The sequence below is a fragment of the Artemia sp. Qi Xiang Cuo genome, chromosome 11, assembly GCF_049724085.1.
Source record: "Artemia sp. Qi Xiang Cuo chromosome 11, ASM4972408v1, whole genome shotgun sequence".
Taxonomy (NCBI): domain Eukaryota; kingdom Metazoa; phylum Arthropoda; class Branchiopoda; order Anostraca; family Artemiidae; genus Artemia; species Artemia sp. Qi Xiang Cuo.
Window position 1 is genome coordinate 39,526,596 of NC_142804.1, and position 23,370 is coordinate 39,549,965.

The 23,370-nt window shown below is 33.9% G+C and overlaps 1 protein-coding gene across 1 annotated transcript in view; it reads right to left on the reverse strand.

The window, feature by feature from the left end:
• The window catches only part of l(2)k09022 (HEAT repeat containing 1 homolog l(2)k09022), a 175,236-nt gene that overhangs the window by 9,795 nt on the left and 142,071 nt on the right, over positions 1-23,370 (reverse strand). Inside the window, exons 19-26 of the mRNA XM_089096772.1 lie at positions 22,953-23,081; positions 20,242-20,566; positions 17,478-17,797; positions 15,190-15,501; positions 12,840-13,021; positions 10,716-10,907; positions 7,789-8,005; positions 1,344-1,543 (exon numbers count right to left, since the gene is read on the reverse strand). Of these exons, the coding sequence (XP_088952898.1) occupies positions 1,344-1,543; positions 7,789-8,005; positions 10,716-10,907; positions 12,840-13,021; positions 15,190-15,501; positions 17,478-17,797; positions 20,242-20,566; positions 22,953-23,081 (1,877 nt within the window). The remainder of the gene's footprint in view (positions 1-1,343; positions 1,544-7,788; positions 8,006-10,715; positions 10,908-12,839; positions 13,022-15,189; positions 15,502-17,477; positions 17,798-20,241; positions 20,567-22,952; positions 23,082-23,370) is intronic.

Below are 23,370 nucleotides of genomic sequence, written 5' to 3' on the forward strand. Positions count from 1 at the left end.
GCATTATGAGGGACAACATATAGTATACATAGCTAAAATAAGGTAATGCACGTATGAGCTTCAATCTCTTTTGACGATAAAAACAAGCATACTTGACACACACAAATAAGAGCTACTCAAACTGAGTACCAATCAAATTTAACCAATGCCAGCCAACCTACGTAGCACAGACCAACGCAAAAGTCGAAGAATGTAAACAAGGGAGGAGTACAATATCTTCCCACTATATAAATACACAATGCGATTCCAACGTTCAAGAACTCTGATATTATCCTAGCTTGTAATTCAAGTTAAGGAAAGTTGTTATAACTATCAGTCACATAAGTGACTGATACAACTGAGGGTTTCAGACAAGAAATATGCTACTTGAAGTGTATTAAAACTAGGACCATGGAAAAGATCCTTAACTTTTATATAGGAATCCTAAACAAATCTTAGAAAATTAACCTAAATAACAAAACTATGCTTCATTTCAGTTAGTTTTCAAGCCTTATTTTTGAATGAATATGATAGTTACTGGGTTTCGGCATCAGAAAGTTACTATAACTGTGTCATTAGCCATATTTCGTTAGAAAGGAACAAAACAACAAAATTAGTACAAGGTGTCTATGAAAGAACAAAAGGTGCGCATGGGGGAACAAAGGGATCTGAGCATGGTCGAAACTTAAAGAGTACTTGAGGCAAAAAAAGGAAAATATGATAAACGACTTTTACAGAAATCGTTTAAGGACATGTATAAGGTATATAACTTGAGTTATTATGAACGAAGAGGTTCAATCACACTTCGTATGTTCAATAACTTGTTAGAGTGGTTTATGTAGCTTCGGCATATCTTACAGACGACAAAGTTTCTAGAAACGTTCTACCAAATAGCCCAAAAGAAGTCAAGAGCACAGCTGCTACCCCCCCCCCCCCATATTAGACTGGATGAAGCTACAAAAATTACTTTCAATTTAAGGGAGATTCATTGGGAGATGGTCACAGCAAAAAAAGTCATTGTCACTTTGTTGATGTGAAGAGGCTAAACTCAACAGCGGGTTTGAAAATAGAAATGAACACAGGGAGCATTAACCTACTAAGCTCATGTACCAAGAAAAGAACTACAATCTAATACACAAAAATGGAAGGAAAAACATTTCGACTAATATTTAATTGCCAAGTATGATAGAGAAAAAAAGATACTGCTACCTAGGCTGTAGGTTACTATGTAGCCCTATCTCTGAGCTACCAGAGATAGTACTTCATTTTGTTTCTTTCGCCGAAAGAGATATTTTCGCTGGCAATCCCGACACTTTTAAGAGATAAATTTTCCAAAGCAAAGGAGAAAGAGAGTGAGCAACTACCTGTAAAAAGTAAGCATTCTCTCCTTATTATCGTCTTCATGCATCCAATCATAAAGTTTGAAATACAAAGGCCTGAAATGGATTTCGGGCAGTTTCATCACCATTGAAACCAAGGAATGTGCCACTGACAACTCCAAATTATCAACATCTTCTTCACTTAGTTGATACTCTTCTAACTTTCTTTTCTTTTTGCCTACCTTCTGAGAGAAGAAAAAAAATGAGAGAGAAAACACAAACATGCCATAAAAGAGTTTTAACTAAACTATTCTATCCAAGTAAGGAAGAGGGCAAGTAAACTTTTTTGATTGCTGAAATACTTAAAGCACTATTTGAGTACAAAATCAAAGTTATTCAAACGAAATGAAAATATAGAAAAAGGGGCTTAATTCCTCAATAAGACAATGAAAAAAGCAAAAACAACTGTTTTTCGGTAATAATAATGCAAGCCCGGTAAGTTAATGCTCCACCGGACTTCTAATTATTATTGGTGAGAAAGTTTTTTTTTTGTTACTTTTTTATTATTATTATTTTACTGAAATAATGTGTCCGTTTTTCTATATTTTTGATTTCATTTTAATCTGTGGTATAAAAAATTATTTTAAAATCAAAATACTTTGGAAGTACAGTTTCTGTATAGTACTTATTATGATTATTTAATACTCAAAATAAACCGATAATTAAAACGTACCCTCTCTAGTACCAATATTTTGAAAAAAAACTTACTTTTCTTTAAATTAGTAAACCACGCTATATAAAAAATTTGGATTGATAATTTATTATTCCATAATCAGGTTTATTGTATAATTAGGTTTTCCATTGTTATATTACGTTCTTAACTGGTTGGTGAATGCACGATTTTTCGTTTGTTTCTTAATTAGTCACTTTCTTTTTTTTCAACTTCTTTCGACACGTGATTAGCACAGGAAAGAACTTGATTTGAGCACACGGAATTAAAGAATGCCATGAACTAGTACTACTAACAAATCACTGCAGCACCAAGCCGTTGAGGTCAACACAGCTATGCACGCTCCTCCTCTGTCCCAATCTATCCAAAGCCTCCCTCTTTACAACCTCCCAAGAAGTTTCCATTTCCCTTAAGTCTTTCCTTATATCCTCCCATCCCATTCGAGGACAAACTGCTTTTAATTTGACCCTAAAAGGTTGGCCGACAAGAACAATCTTTGGCAATCCATCATTCTTCATCCGCAGAACATATACAAGCCATTTCATCCTTTCTCTCATTATAGCCCTAAGAAAGAATGCTACGTAGTTCTAAGAAATCCTATATCTGTATAAAATTATCGTGTGATTCACGGGAGAATTGTGAGGAAAATTAGAAAGCAATAAAGCCTTCCACTAAAGTGTAAATCACTAATTTTCCACAGAATGAAATAAAATAAAATTGTTCGTGCGTCTTACACCTTATGCAGGACACGCATGCTCTTACACTAGAATATTGTCTTCTCATTCCAAAATATCCATGCAGGTTTGCACTAACCGAATTATATATAATTAGTTTTACATTCACTAGTGAAAGTGCTATTCTTTTACGACAAATCAATCATATCTATACTTAATACAATATTACAACTGATATGAACAATTATACTCCCCGCTAAAAAGCTCAACAAATAAAGATGATTTCCCTCTAAAATCTTATTCTTACAGCAGTTTAGTAATTCGATGGGTCTAACTCAGCTGCAACTCCAAAGTACATATGCTTACTAAACTTGCGCTCAGGACCACAACGTGCATTAACACACGCACTAAGGTACAACTCTAAAATAGATGCACTAGTGGTTGGCAGGAAGTCTGTGAAGCATATGTACCATGTTTTGTTAATAAAAGAACACGAAAATATTGCAAGAATTTTGGTGCTGTTGGAAACTTTACAATCAGACATAAAAGAAATTAGAGAGTCCCTTCATAGTGTGAAGACTGATGTGCAAAATATACAAAAAAATGTTCGTGAATTGGGAGAAAGATGCACGAGTGTGGAAGGTGATGCAAGAGAAACAAATAATCGGGTAGATAGTTTGAAGTCTAAGATGAAAAATCAGGATAAACTCGTGAATGATTTATTTGCACAAGTTACATCATTGAAAAATCAATCGCTTGTGTTGCAGCATACGGAAAGAAAAAACAACATATTGTTTTGGAATGTGAGGACTGATTCATTGTCAGATGCAAAAAATACCATTAAAGCAGTGCTAAATGAGGGATTAGAAATGGAAGTGAAGAATATCCCTCCATTTTCAGTGGTACAAGAAGTGAGCAACTTTATCAAAATCAAAGTTACTGATTATAAGGACCGATACGGCATAATGAAAAATGCAAAGAAACTAAGAGGAAAGGACTTGCAGTTTGGAAAACCAGTTTTTATTAGTGATGAGGTTAGTAGAGAGGTGCGCCAAATTAGAAAGGAATTGGTGGTGAAAATAAAATATTTGATGGAGAGATGTGTTGAGTGCTGGATACCACCCGTGGTACCTCCGGTTCTTTCTGTTAAATCTGCAGGTAACGTTGAAAAGGTTGAATGGTTCAAAGCATTAAAAATGTAAATAGTGGTTTTGAGCTAGTTATTTATAGTGTTGGAATTTTTATTTAGAGGTTATATGAAAAGTTATTAATTATGAAGGTTATTAAATTTCGATTTGCTTATAAATTAATTTGTGAGCCATATTAAGCCCACTGAGTTTTATTTTAGGAATTGATATGCGTATACACATCGACCGGTTTGTTTATTTGTTTTCATTAATTTTTGTTTCTTATATTTATTTTATTATGATAGTTAATACGTCCTCGGATGTTGTAAGATGTAGATGTTATTTGGGGAAGATATGGTTCTCTACTCCTCCTTCGACTTTCTCTTGCCCATATTTGATTTTTGAAAATGGTTAATTTAACCAGTAGGTTGAGGGAACTTGAAAGGAGCCCACTGGGTGTGTGTGGATTGATAGATGGTGTTCTGCATCGGGACTATGATGTAAGTGAGAACGTTGGATGTGTGGATTCCCGGTATGCTTTTTTGTGTGAGATGTGTGATTGGAAGAATATGAAAGAAATGAAAGTCTACAACATGAACTGTCAAGGGATAAACACATCATATGAGTTCCTTGATGAGCTATGTCTTGAAACAGAGCCGCATATCCTGGCCCTCACGGAAACTTGGCTTAAGGATTATAATTCTACTTTATTAGAAATAGAAGGTTATAATATGTATGCAAAATAGGGTACTACACCAACGTGGTGGTTTAGCTGAATATGTAAAAAGTGGTTTTAGTGTATAGATTAGGTTGGATTTAGTGGTTAATTATCAAATGAAATTTGAGTCTATGGTTCTTGATGTGAGTAATGCAAATAATAAGTTTATATTTCTAGTGATGCATAAGCCTCATTCAGGTAATGTTGAGGAGATTATCAAATTAATAGTTGAATTTTTGGGAATGTTAACAAGCTCGAAAATGCCATGTTTTATATTTGGGGATTTTAATATTGCTTTAAATATGGTTGATAGAAATAGTAAGGTAAGACATTTGTTAACACAATGTTAAGTTTTGATTTTTATTCTGCAATTAACATATGCACACGAGTGACAGAAACTTCAGAGTCTATAATTGAAAATATTTTTGTAAATATCAATTATTTATGCCCCACAGTAGTTATTAATAGTGTATCTGACCATTTTGCGGTTGCAATATCTGTACCTGGAATATTTGGTCCAAAACCCAAGAATAAAAGTGTGCCAAAGATGCCTTATGTGGATGGAATGGTGCTTTTGAAGTTTAAGCGGAAGCATAAAAGTGCAGATTTTGAGTTTCTTCAGGATAGTACAGGTATTGAAACCAAATTTGGTAAATGGTATGAAAAGATAAAATTACTATTTCAAGAGTGTTTGGAGTTTAAAGAGACAAAGCAAAGATATTACAAAAGGATTACTAGCCTCAATGGAAAAAAGACAAGTGATGTATAAAAGGTGAGCGACTCAAGGTTCAGTATCTGATAAAGAACAATACAAAGAATTTCATAGAAAGTTAAAAAGTCTTTTAAGAAAAGCAAAAATGGATGACTATGCACAGAAATTTAAAGATTATGAAGGAAGCCCGGCTAAAAATTGGCAACTGATTAAGTCAGTAATAAGCCCAAATAGTGAACCAATAATTCCTAGTAATTTGCCGTGGGAGTCGGATAGTGGTGTAGCCAATAGCTTGCGTACCCACTTTTCAGAAGTAGGGCTAAAAATATCGACATCTGTGGAATGCATAAATAGTGATGGTACATACCAGAATTTTCTCCCTGAAGCAAGTGATACAACCATTTATCTTCAACCAGTGAGATCGCGTGAACTTGAGGATATTTTAAAATATATAAAAAAATCGGCAGCTGGAATAGACTTCATAACCTTACAAATAGTTCAAAAAAATTACCCGATTATAAATAGTCATCTGTTGTACCTTTTTAATCAATGTTTGGAATTTGAAGTGTACCCTAATTGCTTGAAAAGTGCTTTGGTTATTCCTCTGTATAAAGGAGGGGATAAGGAAGATATGAACAACTACCGTCCGATATCTCTACTTCCAGTGATTTCTCGTATTTTTGAGAAATTGATTCATATACGACTGATGGATTATTTTGAAAAAAGATGTTTTTTTCACTCCAGTCAATTTGGTTTCAGAAAAAATATGTCTACAGAGCATGCTTTATTAATGTTGACAACATTTGTTAACGATTGCCTAGATTCAGGTTTAAAGGTGGGTTCAATTTTTCTAGATATTATGAAGGCTTTTGACTCTGTCGATCATAAGTTTCTATTGGCTAAGCTTGAAAATGCTGGAATTCGTTTTAAAAGTCTGAAATTGATTGCTTCCTTTCTTGAAGGAAGAACGCAAAGAGTACTGCTGGGCACAGTCCTGTCAAAAGAAATGGTAGTAAAGTGCGGTGTGCCACAGGGGTCTGTGTTGGGTCCCCTAATATTTCTTGTGTACATTAATGATCTAAATGGACGCCTCAAACAACTGTCAACTCCAACGTACACTGATGGCCCGATGCGAGCAATACTTCCGAGTTTTGCTGATGATACTCAATTTACAATGGCTGCAAAAACAGAAGCGGATTTGAAAAATGGCATGAAACAAGGAATAGTGATAATCGAGAGGTGGATGCGAGTGAACAAACTGCTTGTTAATCAGAAGCAAAAAATGTTCATGTTATATGGCAGAAGTGCAAATTACTATCCATGGATTGAAGAAATTAAGTTAGTAAATGGAAGTATAAAACAGACAAGCACAGTAAGGTATCTTGGTGTAATGGTAGATGAATGCCTAAGTTTTAAAGATCATATTGCATTTATAAGTACTAAATTAGCCAAAAATGTTGGAACTCTGCGGAAGCTGAAATTTTTTTTTTCCCAAAAAGGTTATTAGAATGTTATATTTTTCTCTTATTCATCCATATTTGCTGTACTGTGTTACAATTTGGTCGTCGACGTTCACTAGCCATTTGTATCTGCTTCGTTTGTTACAAAATAAAGCTGTAAGATTTTTGACCAATGACTTGTCCCAGAATTCGGTAAGATCGAGGTATCACCAATTAAAAATTTTACCATTCTTTGGTTTGGTTAAATTTTATGTAAATTTGTTTATGTATAAATTTTTTTCTATTTTGTTAGCTGCATTTTTTTCGGAACTTTATAATGAAAGGTAACACAGTTATGAAACTAGAAATGTTGAATTAGTTAGAACGCCGGTTCCAGTTACTACCAGATCTAAATTTTCTATTAGGTATATTGGTCCTGAAGTATGGAACAGGCTTCCGGCGGAAGCAAAAAGTAAGAAGGTTCTTGACGAATTTCGTGCTTCTTAGCGATGTATTTGTTCTAATCAGTATTGTAGACACAGATAAGGTGATTGATTTGGGAGTGAGTATATGCTTTTGAGTGTTAAAAGACAAAACCTTTCTTGTGTGTTGATTGAGGTGATTGCCGGTATATGAAAGGAATGCATGATGAATCATAGAGCGTGAGTGTGGGATTCCTTTAAGTTCCCTGTAAAAAATTTATTATCCTTAGAATATTGATTAATTGTTTACTAGGGGTGGGGGAGGGGAGGAGAAGTCAGAGAGTGTTTTATTTCTCCAAAGAAGTGTATTAGTGTATAAGTAGTTGAAGTGTTCCTTTTTTAGGGGCATTCCAAACACGCTAATATGCGTCGGGACCTATTTTGATATTGTTGGTATTATATGCAGTTTTGTTAGCATTATATGGAGATTTGTATGTTTTTTTTGTGACCCATTTGTTAATAAAAAAAAATATCCTAAGAATTCGGTTTGAATAAGCCTTAAGTCCCTGAAGGGACTCGAATGAGCCTCTCACCAATGCCACGATCAAAATAGGAAACTAAAAAATAAACAGAGCGACAAAAGAAATAGGATAATTAGCAATTCTCACTGAGGTTTTTGCTACGATATTCCTGAAGTTCAAACTTTCAATGTAGAAGTTGGTGAGATTTTCAATTTCCGACACGACGTCTTCCTTGGTGGTGTTTTTGAAGGTTTCTTGCATCAAAGCAAACAAGTGTTGCTTTTCTAAATTGTTGAGCTCTTTGTAGACAACTTCGAGACAAGGCACAAGAGAGCGTACAGGGACATTCACAGCGAGGGAAACTCTGAAAAGAATTTGATCGTCAATTATTTAATCCTCCGCAGTTATGATCATAAGATTCTCATGAGGATTTAAGGATCCTTCTTTAAAAAAAAGAAATTCAATGGTTTTGATTAAAAAAAAGTGACCACGTGCAAAGGCCCTTGTGGTCAATGGTCAGAAGATAAGATAATACTTTATTGAAAAACGACTATCAAAAGCTAAAAGAAAAGCCAAATTCGCGTTTAAAGTATAAAAAAAAAAAAAAAAAAAAAGTTGAAATCAAAACAAATAATAAACGTAGCGTGAGTCAAAAATCAGTAAAGACCCAATTGATAGAAAAAATTAGCTTGGGCCAGAAAACAAAATAAAATGTTGTATTCGAACTTAAAATTCTCGAACTCGAACTTAAAAATATAAGAAACTAGAGCTCTGATAGTTAATGATCCTCAGTGAACACTTCTGAAGTGCCTCAGTTTCGTTGATAAGGTCACAAGTAAGAACCGGATGCCAGAGCGGACATACGCATCGTAATAGTGATCTGACAAAGGACAGATAAACACGGAGAGAATACATCCTTGGCCAATTAATTTTATTCAGCAATTTAAGCAAGGATAGCGATGCATTTACTTGTTTAACAATATTTGAAACATATATATGCTATTTAAGATAAGTGAAAATTGTGGCCCCAAGGAGTTTCGCTTGTTACACTGACATATCTGGTTGGATAGGTTCAAAAAAAATGGGAGTAGACTTTAGTAAGTTTATTACCATGATATTTGATTTAAGAGCATTTAATATAATCTTAGGATTTCAAGACTCAGGATTTCAAAGAGGTCAATTTTAATATTGACCTATGTCATACTTCAATGTGTCATCCTTACATTTCCATCTTTGAGGGAACTCCTTAACTATTTCTTTAATCATTGCTAGTAATAAAAGTGGTCCCAATAAAGTTCCTTTAGGAACTTCACAATAAATAGGGAGGGGGTCAGAGAATATTTTTTGTATGTCACTCCTTGCGATCTATTTGAGAGGAGCGATATTCCAATATTTACTAAGATAGGGTCAAGTTCCAAGTTACCCAGCAATAAGGGAATCAGCATGTTGTGGTCATCCAAGTTCAAAGTTTTTTTGGAGGTAAACTAGAACAAGGTTTAGCCAAACCTTTGGTTTTCTATTTATTTAAGACGGTATAGAGCAAGTGCACTAGATAATGGGTAATGGAAGTTTTGCTTAAGTTACGAAACTATCGGACGTCAATGTACAGTATAATTTTCACTTTAAACCAATCACAAAGGTAACTTTCATAAAGTTTTGAAAAACTTGGAGTAAATGCACTTTTCAAGCAACTTTGGAATCTACCAAATTTTGTAATTTGGTGAAAACATTTCCTAAACGTTCAGCAATTTTATATGAAAAGGCTTTAATTGATAGTATAGTAAAACAACGAAAAAAAGAGCCAAACCTCGGCATTTGAGAAACAGAAATGTTTTTGGCACCAGAATGTTCAGAAAATTTGCATAGTATTATATCCAAAATCGGCCATGCAGAAATACCCCTTTTTTCAGGGAAAAGAGGGGGAAGGGGGTGGGGTATTTCAATTTTAACTTTCTGCAATATTTTCTAGATTGAAAGGTCTTTTCCTATTAATTCAAGCCCGAGGAGACCGAAAATGATACCAGAATCAGAAAATTACATCGCTTAGTATCCCATTTCCACCCAAGCAAGGGCAGAGGTGGATAAAAAACTAGAATCTTAATGTGCGCAGTGTTTGGCGGATTGAAAGGTCGTTTCCTATTTATTTTAAGCCTGGGGAGACCAAAAATGACATCAGAATTGAAAAATTCCAGCAGTTGGTACCCTATTTTCCACCCTAGACAAGGTCAGAAGGGGTAAAAATACCATTTGTGACATTGTAATATTATAAGAAATAATTGAAAAAACATTTAATTGAAAGGTTGTTTCCTATTAATTCAAGTCCGGAGAAACCAAATATGAAATCAGAATTCCATAGCTTAGTACCCATTTCCACAATTTTTTTTCAATTACGTATTATATCATTATAATACAACAAATGGTATTTTTACCATTACCCCATAAAGCGGTCATAAACCTCATACATTACATTTTACAGACCACATAAAGTGTTTTCTAAATTGAAATTGTTAACGACTCCATTGACAAAACAAAAAGCGTATACTACAAATTCTAGACAAAAGAATACTGGAACGCGAAGAAACCTAGTCTCCGCAAAAAAAAAAACACCTCATCAAGTACTATTCATTAAATATATTAAGTCATATCATAAAGTTATTAATAAATAAAATAAAATTATTAGTAGTGCTGATATTTTCTGTGTCTTTTTCCTTTTGCTTACTCTGGGCTGAATATACCAAGAAATAATATTAGTCGAAAGAGCACAAGCAGTATATTTTGAACATACTTTGAACTACCCTATGTTCTGCATTCCTAGGATCAACTATTTCGCAATCCGTGAAAATAGTTTGAAAACAAAAGTTTAAGGCTAAGGGAATTCAAGGACGGTAATAAACGAAAGGGTAGAAATTCATAATGTGAGTCACACATACACTAGGAGAGTCACTGGGAGAGCCTTGCCCCCCCCCCCGGTGGCTGGTCTAGAATATATAGGGTAATAAAGGCATTGAGAACAAACAATAAAAAACAATAGAAAACAACAAGAAAGTATGCAATAATATGCAAAGAAAACTCACTTGATTTTCATCAGCTCAGAGTGCAACTTCGTAGGCTTTTCTGGCTTTTTGGTAGCAGATCCTGCTTTATGGAGAGCAGAAAAATGACAATAAACAGCTAAAAGTTGCATTAAATACGGGCTTAAAAATTGAGGCAGGGTATCAACAATTTTCTGGAGGCTAGATATTGCAGCTGTCAACAATAGTTCATTCCTAGAAAAGAAAAAGTTTTTGAAAGTGTTTAATAAAGAGTATTTCTTATAACCTAACCATTTGAAGCAAATTTACTTGACATTTTGGAAGAGCCTTCATAGAATTACAATAGCAAAATGCTGCATTTTGCTTACAGAAGTAATATAAAAGCATTAATGCAAGTAATAACAAAAGTAATACTACTACTAACACTAAGAGTTCACGGGGGAACCAAGCCGTCTTAAGCCAACACAGCTGCATACACTCCTCATCAATCCCAATGTATTCAAAGCTTCACTCATTACCCCCCCCCCCCCCCAAGAAGTTCCAATTTCCTTATGACCTCTTCCAACCTCCGTTTTCCCCAAAATGGAAGGCCAAACGAACGATAAGTGGCAGTATGTCATCCTTCGTTTGCAAAATGTCTCCTAGCAATCTCAACCTTTCTTTCTCTACAGCCCTAAAGGGCGGGATAGTACATATCTTTTGTACAACTTGCTGCTTAACATATATTCCGTGGAACCGGTAACACGTAACAAATCTTTCTCTGATTTTCGAAGCACCCACGTGTCAGTACCATACTTGACCACTGTCATTACCGCAGCTTATAATATTCTAATTTTGGTTTGCATACTTATCTTCCAATTCTTCAAAATTTTTTCAACTGTTAAAAAACACCCTGAGCCTTGGCCATTCTAAAAAATTACACCTTCACTGCATCCCCCATATTTACTAATAATACAATCGTAGTAAGTAAATCTATCCATTTGATCGATTCTCTCGTTGGCAAACATCATCTCTTCGCCTTCATTTATTCCTGGTCTTAGTGACTTGGTCTTCATCACAATATTTTCGAACATATTCCTGCACTTCGAAAGCTCAGCCCCCAACCCCCACAAATTCATTTAATTTTCCTTAAAACTTGTATATAGGACACTTCAATTATTGACATAATCCAAGTCTAGGAGTTTACCTTCCATTTGATTCCATGCTCTCCCATAGCCTTTACCCTTTACATAGCCTTTACAACGCCAAACCAGCTACCAACCTCGCTTCCTATCCTAGCGACAGCAATATTGTTTTCGTAAATAGCACTAATCACTTTTTTGTACTTATATGGTATATCACACAAGGATAGGAAAAAAGTAGTATAAGTTTTAAATACAGATTATTATTATTATTATAGTAGTCTACAAGCGATAAAATGGATATGAAGTAAAAGTTGAAAGTATGAACTTGTACTGCTTAGAATTTTCTTTCTAGCACCTTCTTGTATGCCGAACTCAAAAACATAGCAGGTATTTTTTTTTAGTTGGGAATTTTTAAATTTTATTTTTGTCCAGAACACCAAAAGTGTTCTACGCAACTCTCTATTAAGAGTTGCGTAGAAACTATACTAGAAAAGGTAAAAGAAAAAACATAATTAAATTTTTGAATTGGGAACAAAAAAAGCTTAGCACAGAAACTTCTCTAATAATGTTATCCTATAATTCTATGAATTGGGAAAAAAAGCTTAGCCAAGAAACTTCACTGAATAAATAATAATAATAAAAACTTAACTTGAAAAATTCCCCACCTCAAAATGTCAAGTTTCTTATCACTTTCTATATAATTTTCTATATTTTTCATGTAATTTTTTTTTTATTTGCCCCCCGTGTCCCTCCCTAATAAATTATAACACACTTGCCTGATCAAAAAAGAATATATACATATATATATATATATATATATATATATATATATATATATATTATTAATTTTTATTATTTTTAGAAATTCTGTTTTCAACATGGTGTTTCTAGGTCGCATTGATAGCGTTTACTTGAAGCAAACACCTCCCTATATAAGAAGGTTCCTGAAGGAGCCTCTTTATTGAAGTTTATTACATGAACATGGTGCTGAAAGTCAAGTGCTGAAAAGACAAGGGTGTTTTCTTTCTTCTGAACTACTTACTCTTCAACATTTGGATTTTCCTGAAGGATTCTCAGCAGGTGTGGCATAAAAGATGTCATTTCCACTAAAGATGCTGCCCCACAAAGCCGTACTCCTTCACCAAGACACAAAAGAGTTTGTCCTAGTACTGGAACCGGAAGAATATCAGATTTTGTCACTAAAGATGAACTTAAGGCCAGAATCTAAAACAGGACATGATTTAACATCACAATGGCGAAGGGTTTAACAAGAACAAAGATTAAATAAAAAGTGAAAGTATAAGGCCTTTTACTGAAAAGAGAGGTATCTACAAGTTCTTAGTTTAGGTTACAAAAATAAACTGCAGGTGAAACTAATCAAACTAGGTGAAAATTTCAATATAATAATATTAAAAATACTTTATTTATAACCCACTATACAAGAAAAAGTTAGTGGAGTAACAGAAAAAAAAAGAACAACGCACAAGTTTAACAATAACACACTAACTATATAGGCGGATGAGGCGATGGTAAGGACCTAGCCCAAAAAGAGCATCTTTACTTAATTTATGACTCAAACAATTTAAGACAGGAATAATATCTGTGGCATGGTACTTTCTAACAAGGTTCCGATAAGACCTTGGAATAAAAAAAGAAGAAATTTGCAATATCGGATTGTATACCCAGATAGGATAATTCTGAGCAACACAATTACCCGTAAATTAAATTCAGGTAGATCATGGCAGTTGCAGAGGACTTAACAACACGGGGAGGAGAATTTACCCTCCATTCGTGCCCCTATATGTTCAAATAGGTAGTAAAAGAATAGAATACGTAAAATTTGATGTAGAACACAACGGTTCTCACCAAAATCTCGATATTAGTTCTGCCATAAAAAAATTACCGCCCTCGTAGGCTAGATAAAATTCGCAAAATCCAATGAGTCCCATCCACTTAATACTTCTACTAGTGACGACTCTGAAGTAGGGGCGCAAGGAGGAATTGATAATAAAACAAAACCCTACTTCAATTACTTTCACAATTTTGCAGATATAATTTACTGCAATAGCATCAAAATTCATGAAAATACAGCATAAACCAATCTTAACTTTTGCAATTAAAGTGTCCAGGAAATTCCCTGCATTTCCGATAGCTCTGAAAGAGTATACGTTCATGTATTTGGTACTGTCCGTCAGAATGATTTGGTACTTCCTCTTCAATAGTCCATCCTATACGCATACTACAGAATAACGTCATTAATCCCGGAAATCTTTAATCTGTGGTCGACACATAAAAAAATAACAAAATGCTTGCTCAAGGGTTTTCGTGATTATTATACACTGGTCCTATACGCATAAGCGTTCATATGATTGCCTTCCAGACGGTCTTATGGGTGTATTTTGTCAGAGGGCTGACTTTCTTCATGGGCATATTCAAACGAAAAACGATACTAGGGTCCTCGCATGGTTTCAGTTAGCGGACACTTTCTTAGTTATACAAGGATGGAATCATCTTCGTGCAAGCATAAAGAAATTAGATAATTGTGATCCATTTAAATATTAGTTATGTACGGAGCTTTTGGATACGTACACCTTAGAAATTAATTGAATGGGATTTATTTGATCAAGAAAAAAATTGCTTGTTATATTATTCAAACTCATGAAATTGAACGTACTCTGTACATGCTTTCACACAAAAATTCTTAGAATATTTAATTCCATAGTTCCTTCCAGACTTTTTTTTTATCGTTTGTCGCTATTTGACAAAACTCTCTTGTAAACTCCCGTTTTGATGTCCAGCTGATTGACTTGTTTGTTTTGTTTGATATGACATAAATTGCAGTATAATTACTAAAACTAAAAATTGGTATAGAACAACTTTGTATCATCCCACCACAGTTGTTTAAGTGTTAAATTGACTACATAAGCTTCAAAAGCTTATGATAGGTACTTTCTATGCCAGAAATAGGTAGGTACTTTCTATGCCAGAGATCTGTTTGCGGCAAACTAGAGTCATTGAAGGCACTTATCATCCTATGAAGATAATTAAATACAATTTTATTGAAACACTAAGTTAAGAGTGTACAATTGCAACAGCAGCTATATGTCAAAACATGTATGCAAAAGAAATCTAGATGTCTAGATTCTAGAATATAGATTTGTTGGACAAACTTGGAATATCAATATATGTGCATAAAAGAAGCTAGAAGATTTGTTTGAAGATTTAATATAGCTATATTTGCCAACCTTGAAGGGCTAGAGCCCCGAAAAGACGCTCCATGAGCCCCTTAAAAGAATTTTGAAAGCGTTGTGAACATTGGAAGCAATACCATTGTTCCCATCATGTCAATCATGGCGATAATCTAAAAAACAAAAGAAAGGAAAAAACCTTACCGGTATTACTCTTGCAGTTGAATCAAGAGAAAAAACATGACTGATGTGAAGAAGAACATTCAAAGCGGACTGTAGATTAAGCGCAGTTGTCTCAGCAGATTTAGCACAATTCGTAGATTCTTTCACAAATTTTATTAGCCAATTTGAAATAGAAGTCAATGTTGAAATCCTACTTTCGTCAGCGAATACTGCAGGTTGAACTTCCAATTTGACAACCAAAAGATCTAAAGCTCGCTTCTGCATATCAGGAGTACTTTTTAAAAGGTTGAATATCACTTCTAAGAACATATCACTCTTCAACAAGCTATTTATCTGAAAATAGAAGAGACTAATCATTTAAGTGACGTGAAAAAGTTGGCAAAAATACATGGTTGCTGTTTTGCCCAGCAAATTAACCCTGTCTGCTATCAAGTGAGTTTTTTTGTCAACCAAAAAAAGGTAGGAATGCCAAATGTGTTAAAAAGGCCTGAAGAAGACATAAGAAGACCCTGGATATGATAAAAAGTTCCTTTGATGATAATTTAGCCACCGTAAGGGGGAACTACCTGGGACGAGAAGATATCCTTTTTGCAGCGAAGCATATTTTTGCCAGTGGAATAAAATTTACGGAAGTACAATGGAGTAAGACCACTCTTTGGCTGTTATAATAAAGTAAAGTTAACCTTTCAAATAAATGATAAGATTTAATGTAAGATTAGATTGAGTTGTATATAACATTAAATTCTATATTTCTGAAGAGTTTGAAATTTCATGCTCTGAGAGGAGAAGAGATGTAATTAATTGAAAAAAAGGATATTGGAAGGGTAATTTTTGTCCAACTTGATTTCTGTTCTGAAACAAAAAATTTTGAATTTGTTCGTGAACCCATATATCACTTGTACCCATTGCCCTACCCTAGTGCATACATTAAACAAAGAGTGGCAATGTTATTATTTCCAGATATAAAATAAGCTTAGTTTTTCTAGCTTAAAAAGATACAAAGAAGGAAGCGGATAAAGGAAAACGAAAATAAATGACCTGACAAAGATGAAGAAAAAATCAATTTAAAAAAAATCCAAAATAAAGACTTTATCACTAGAATCCTCCTAGAAAATATCAGTTGGATGAAAAAACGAACTATATTAAACACATCGTACTCTATATACATAATTCAGAGCATCTAACGGGAGGTTTAATAAAAACTTCAAATATCGAGAAAATTCCCAACAAACCATCAACTACTCGATTTCAGACGGCGAATCCTAAAGTGACGAAATATACAGCGTGTGGGGCATAGCCAGGGAATAATACAATTTATCGAGTATATGCTTGCTTCAACTATACTTTAGCGCAGCAAGTTTGGCATAATATTAAAAATTTTTAAGCAAGATCTTGTCAAACAGCCATTCATAAATTAGCCAGTCTGAAGTTTAATGCAAAAATTTTCGGGAAATTTGACAAACTGTAAGATAGAAATACTACAAAAAGAAAAGTACTGCAGAAAAATCAAGCTAAAACCGTAGCTTCCGAATAATCTATCAACAAACACAGTATAAATCCAACCAAGCCAAACAAAAAATTTAATTGGTCTAGCAATTTTTTATTTTCCAGCTTAAATTAGAGAAAGAGACAATTTTTCAGACACCAGGTAATTAGTATACATTTTAAGGTCAGACTAAATAACACAAATTAAAAGATTTACTGTAATGTGGAGTTTTGCTAAATGATAGTATCAACTAAAAGAACAAAACAAGACGTGCCGAAAAAACGTATCTATTCAATTAATAATTAATTAACATTTAAAATGCCCAGTAGCGGACCAGTCAACTGATCTTTGGCTGGAGGAATATGACCCAGGGTACAATCTTGGCTGCCACGCAAGGACATTTGTAACCGAGAAGCACCGTTGAACAATGAACGAATAATTAAAGTAATTTAATAAACGACATAGTTCAAAATGATAAAACTGAAAATAATAGAGACCCTAGTATTAGGTGCGTATTTATCAATAAAACACTATAACTGAAAGGAAGGGCAACAACTTTATCCAAAGGATGCATTACAAAAGCTTGTAATAATTTTTAACTACTAACTGCAATAGTCGCAATTAGAATATTAATAACGTGCTTCAAATATGTATGAAACAGTGCCATAGTCTAATATTTATTGTAAACTACTTTAAGCCCAAAAACATTATTAAACAGCCGTCTCTGGTGCTATGTAAAATTCTTAAGACGTTATTGAAATCATTTGTATAAAGTTCATTGTTTAAGGGAAATAATTAGTGACTCAAAGACACAAACTCCAACCTTATCCATAACGTCTTGAGCTTGGTTTAGCAGTCCCTTGATTTTTTCCAATTTTCGGCCTTTTCTGGCATGGAACTCATCTAATCTTCTAATAACTGCTGTTACAGCTGTTACCAATGCACTAAACGTAGTGTCAATTCCGGGCGTATCATCAACCAGTCGCTCTAGTAGATCTCGAGATTGTAGGAGGTAGGCCAGGAACTGCAGGATGTTCGAACGGTAAGAAATGAGGAAATTCATTTCCGCAGCACATCTTAGCTCTGTCTTTTCACCAACGAATGTCCAGGGTCCAAATACAGGTTTCGTAGCTTTATTTGCATCTGAAAATACAGAAAAAACATAAGTAATAATAAACACTCTTAAAAACAACCTCCAAAAAACAACAATTTAAAATCAACAAAATTTTAAGTAGATATTATTACTACTACTACTATGAACAACTCACTACAGCACCAATTCAAATCAGGCAAGCACGACTGTGCACGTTCCTCTGGCATCCGAATCTACTCAAGCTTCCCTCTTTCCACCCTCCTAAGAAGTTCTGATTTTCTTTGAATTCTTTATTACGACATTTCCCTACCTCAATCGGGGATGATCTGCTTTTCGATTGATACTCGATGGATGGCCGAAAAGAAGGATCTTTGGCCATCAATCATGCTTTATCCATAAAACGTCTTAGCCAAGCCAACCTTTCCTAGTTTAAGCCCTAGATAGCGGAATAGAACCACATTTTCGTACAGCTTACTGTTTGAAATACGGTCAGTCAAACAGGTACCCAAAACAATCGTTAGATAATTCTTATGGAAAACATTTAACGAATACTCCTCTGTCTTCTGAAGCGCCTAAGATTAATAAATTAGGGGAAAAAATTAACTAATCAAATTAACTATAATATTTCATACAATAGAGTTGTCAAAAATAACAAGCGATTCTCTAATAATGCGGAGCAGGTTTTCAGACTTTTTTTTTTAAATCTATTGTTCTGTTTTTCTAGTGCCATAGATCAGTGGTTCTAAAACTTATATAGACACTGTACCCCTTTTTACCCACAAAAATTTTTAGGTACCCCTTTTTAGTTACCAGCACTAAGTAAAGTAAAGCTAAAATATAAATAAAATTGCCAGTTCTAGAGTTAAAGGGCTGTTTTTTTTTGGCCGGCCACGTACCCCTAAAAAAATTTTCCGTACCCCCAGGGGTACGCGTACCACAGTTGGGGAACCACTGTTCTAGATGATGGTTAAAGAAGTATCAACAGACCCGAATGAGCAAAGATATTACAATACTCCCTACATAAGAGCATGCGACAGTTCTTGATTTCGAAAAGTCATGCAACTGTCCAAAATTTTTAATTTAAAATGATGACGTATAAATCTAACACTTGACTAATTTTCAATATCTGTAGAGCCTCCTCCACACATCCTTGGTTGAGCGCCCCTTTATAACCGTTACAGCCTTTTAGTTAATGGAGGAACTAAAGACTTCAGTCATAATGCTTCTTGTCATATTCAGCCTTGACATAGTGGACAAACTCAGTTTGCAATTCAAGCTGTCCGCTTCACACATAGGATTTATTTGTTATCCTTTTTTTAATGTTTGCTCAATCTACCTTGTTTTCAGAGGGTCGGAAATGGCAAACCTAAGGATAAAAAAATAAACTAACCTACAGAAAAAAGAAGAAAGCTCTCGTTTTACAGAGAAATGGATCTATTAGCTGATAAAAAGCAGAATCAGGATACGGAAATTGACGTGATACGAATATTACTTATAGATACGAATATTACTTATAGATTTTTGGTGACACAGAAGCGTCATAAAAACATCTAGAATAGATGCAAAAATCAAGCAGATCTTGAACTATTTTGGAAATCAATTTTCTGCTGCTTCACTATGAAAATGGATACTGCCAAAACCTGTCGTTCCCAAACTATAAAGAGATCTATAGAGCTATATCACCAACTCAAGGTATTATTACTACAGGTTGCAACTCCTTTTTCGAAGCTCACCCTTCCAAACAAGATATCTTGAAGGAGAGGACAAGAACCAAGAAATAAAGACATTAAAAAGGTAGATTGTATCATTCAATGCAAAAAACGTAAATGTTCATTATAACCTGCTGGTTTTCTTGTATCTTTATATTTCAAGTTTAACATAACTTTTCAATCTTACAAGGGCTATTGAAAAGTTTTCCAAGGTTTTCACTTTACTTTTGGATGACCAAAAAAAAATTTCAGGAAAAATATGTGACAAGATTAATGGAGAAGGTACTTTAGAACAGTAATTTTGGATTATCATTCTATCATTATTTCTTATATAGACCACATTCTTTTGATGTAGTATTTTTTTTAGTAGGCTATGTTTCTCAAATTATTCAACCTCAATATGTAGATAATCTGTGAACTACCATTGTTTTATGTCATCAATACACAACAGAACCAATACAATTTTTTGCCAGGCATTTGGAAAATATATCTATGTTCCGCATTCAATTAAGTAGCTGCTAAACAAGGCACTTACAATTATTTAGGAAGGATAGCAAGTCAGCTACTAATATAGGCTACATACATTTGTCTATATAAAATAGTAAAATACTTGTACAACCCAAGGGTTTATGGGTAACACAGAATTTTACAAATCGAAAGAGGGACAATTATGAATTTCAAGAAAACATTTTAAAGTCTACCCTATTGTCTCTTGCGATTGTCACTTTTCAGAACGATCATTTTAGCTACATTTGTTTTGCATATGAAATAGGAAACCAATTTACCTAGGTCTAGCGGAAGCTGGTTAACATACACCAACAAATCATGAACTGCTTTCAACTGCACTGTCACATCAAACAAGGTACAAACTTCGAGAGCAGACTTTCGAATTTGATTTCTCTTTGCTTGGTCCACCTGAGCGGCAGCAATCTGCATTAAGTGAGCAGGCCCAAGCCATAGATGATTTTCTGGTCCAATGATACTTAGAAGTCTATTGAATGTCACGATTTGCCGATATCGTGGCGTCTCGTGTATAGATTTGGCAAAAACAGCTACTATATTGTTGATGATATTGTTCAGTTTGGCTGGGTCGTTAGGATCCTCGTTGGCCTGGAAATTTGCAACACAGATTCAAATTTTAGTCTTGATTAAACATAAACTGAGCTAAACCAAATAAGACAATAGTTGTTTTTTTTTTGTCCGGACTGAAGGAAATTCGTCTATATTTCGAATTCTCTAAGGTTAAAACTGAAATGTTTAGCAATAAATATCACTTTAACTATATTTATTATGCGTGGAATTCGCCGACTCTTAGTGCTTTTTAAGCGATTGAACTTGGACTTAATAATTAGATTCATCTAATTGACTTCTTTTTTCTAAGAATTGGTCATTTTTAATAATTTTTTTTTTTTACTTTTTAAAATGTGATAGAAGGGATTTTCCACTTTGAAAAAAAAATGTGCAACCAACAATTTTCTGCCAATCTACAGAAAATTTTTGCAAAGAATTGATGTTGAAAGTTACATATAAAAAGAAGCATTATTGAAAAATTGACCGGTAGAATTTCAGAGCGAAATTTAAAAATGTTGAAGCATGAGAATGAAACATGTGAATGCATTCAGTTAATAGATTATTGTGGACAGGTTTGGGGTTTAAAGTTAACAATCAGAATAATTTTTGAAACCTTTACACGAGAGTTGCAAAATTAGATTTTTCAAAAAACTTCAATACAAATGACATTATTTATCTCTTTCTTAATGTTTAGCTTATAATATTTCTTTTTAATTCTTTCAGTAAGCTTGAACGTTCCTGTGTCCTTCCACTTTGAAAGCAATAGCCTTTATTAAGCAATGCCTTCTCTTTTCGAAGTTTCCTGTGATTAGCGAGAGTAATCATGATGTTTCATATGACATTTCAAAAATAACCCGAGACCCGTAGAAATCCCCAAAGTTGAATGAAGACGCAGATGTTATCTGATACCTTTTTCAACCCATAGAAAAAATAAAAGTAGCTTGAGCAAAATTGTCCGCAGCCGGTTTGTTAAATATCTGCTTTATCAAAAAGCCATACCTTTATTTACTATGCCGAGGGGTAAACAAGGGTCATTAGTTTAGATGTTGCTCGATGTATCAGTTTCATGTCTGTAGTACCATGGACATTTTTCCTGGGACTACATAAGGCCTACGAACAAATAAACTTTCAAATGAGGATAAATCCATTTATTTAGACAGTGAAAAAAACAGAAACAAAAGTCCACATATTTCGATCCATTATGCAGTGACTGTTTTCAGTACAAATACTGAGATAACAAAATTTGAACAAGCATACTTTTTCACAATAAAAGAAGTAGTTTTCCGGACCATTACCATAACAATTAACTTCGGTATTATTCACTAGATTATTTTCAACGAGAGTTCATTGACAAAGTTCATTCAAGGTTCTTGATGTAAATTTTCTTTTTTAATTTGCAATTAGAAGACACGGAAGGCTTTGCCACTTTCATTGGAAATTTGTTTTACATTTGGGCAAGATTAAAGAAGAAATTTTCCATCAAGAACTTTGAATGAACTTTGTCAGTTAACTCTCTTCGAAAAATAATCTAATGAATAATCCGGAAGTTCATTATTTTGTGAATGACCCGAAAAGTTATTTATTTTGTTGCATATAAATATGCTAGTTTCACTTTTATTATTTTAGTATATCTACTGAAGACGGTCGCTGTATATGTGACCGAAATATCTGGACTTTTGTACCTGTTTTTTTTTCACTGTCTAAATAAATGGATTTATCCTCATTTGAAAGTTTATTTGTTCGTCTTAGAACGGCAGTGTGGTCTAAGAAAACAACACCTAATTTAAAGGTTTTATGTCGAAAACACAAGGCCTACTTTATTAATTAAGACCCAATCTAATTGATTCCTCGTAAGTTCAATTCATTCATCATCATTCTTTATTAACTATGTTTTTTTTAAAGATGAAGTTAACTTTTGCAAGGAATTGAAGTTAACTTTTGAAGAGGAACTTGCTGAAGTAGCAAGTTCTGATCATTCAAAATAGACGTTGACCAGATCAGACAGGTGAGGGATGATTTCTTAATAAACAGGCCTACAATCAACTTTTTTCAGGGTGAACGAAGAGAACAAACAAAAATATGAAATCCCTATTTTTTGTACTTTTAGAATCTTCGTTTACAGTTTAATTCTATTTCGTGAAAAAAATTCAGCTTTTGTAGTAAATGGAATGCTGATTACATAAGTTTTTCTTGTCACACTAGAAACAAACTCACAAAAAAACTGGTGAAAATTATCAAATATAAACAAAGTGCAATAAACTTGATTTTATTTATTTTTCGGGATTTTGTCAGTAAAACTATTCAATTAAAGGCTCTTTGCCTAACAGAACTTGCCCAAAAGAAACAAAACGGATTCGGGTTTTAAGTAACCCAACCGGCGGTTAGCTTAAGCATTAAGTCTGTTTATTGTTATTTCATACAGTACCTTAATTAATTCGGGTATAAGAGCAGTGAGCGTTTTGTCAATCACTTGAAGACTATAGTCGTCATCCCTCTTTAGAATAGTGTTGCCCATTGACGTAAAGATGGACATCATTTTCTCAAGGACAATTTCCTAAAATGAATAGGAAGTAATTATAAAGTAAGCAAACGGAATTAGCCAAAGAAGTCATGGAACTGGCATGCATTTTTACATTTTACTGTTCGTCATAGCAAAACGTTTATATTATGATGGAAAAGAAAATACGCCTAATCTTTTTAAATCAACCTTATTTCTTAATCGTGGTGGCTTCATTGCGGAGATGCATTTTGCGCTCATTCAACTTCTACGAGTGTTATAAAAATTGAAATGGCTTTTGATTTACTGACACAAAATAAGCAGAGAACAAAAATATAATAAAAAC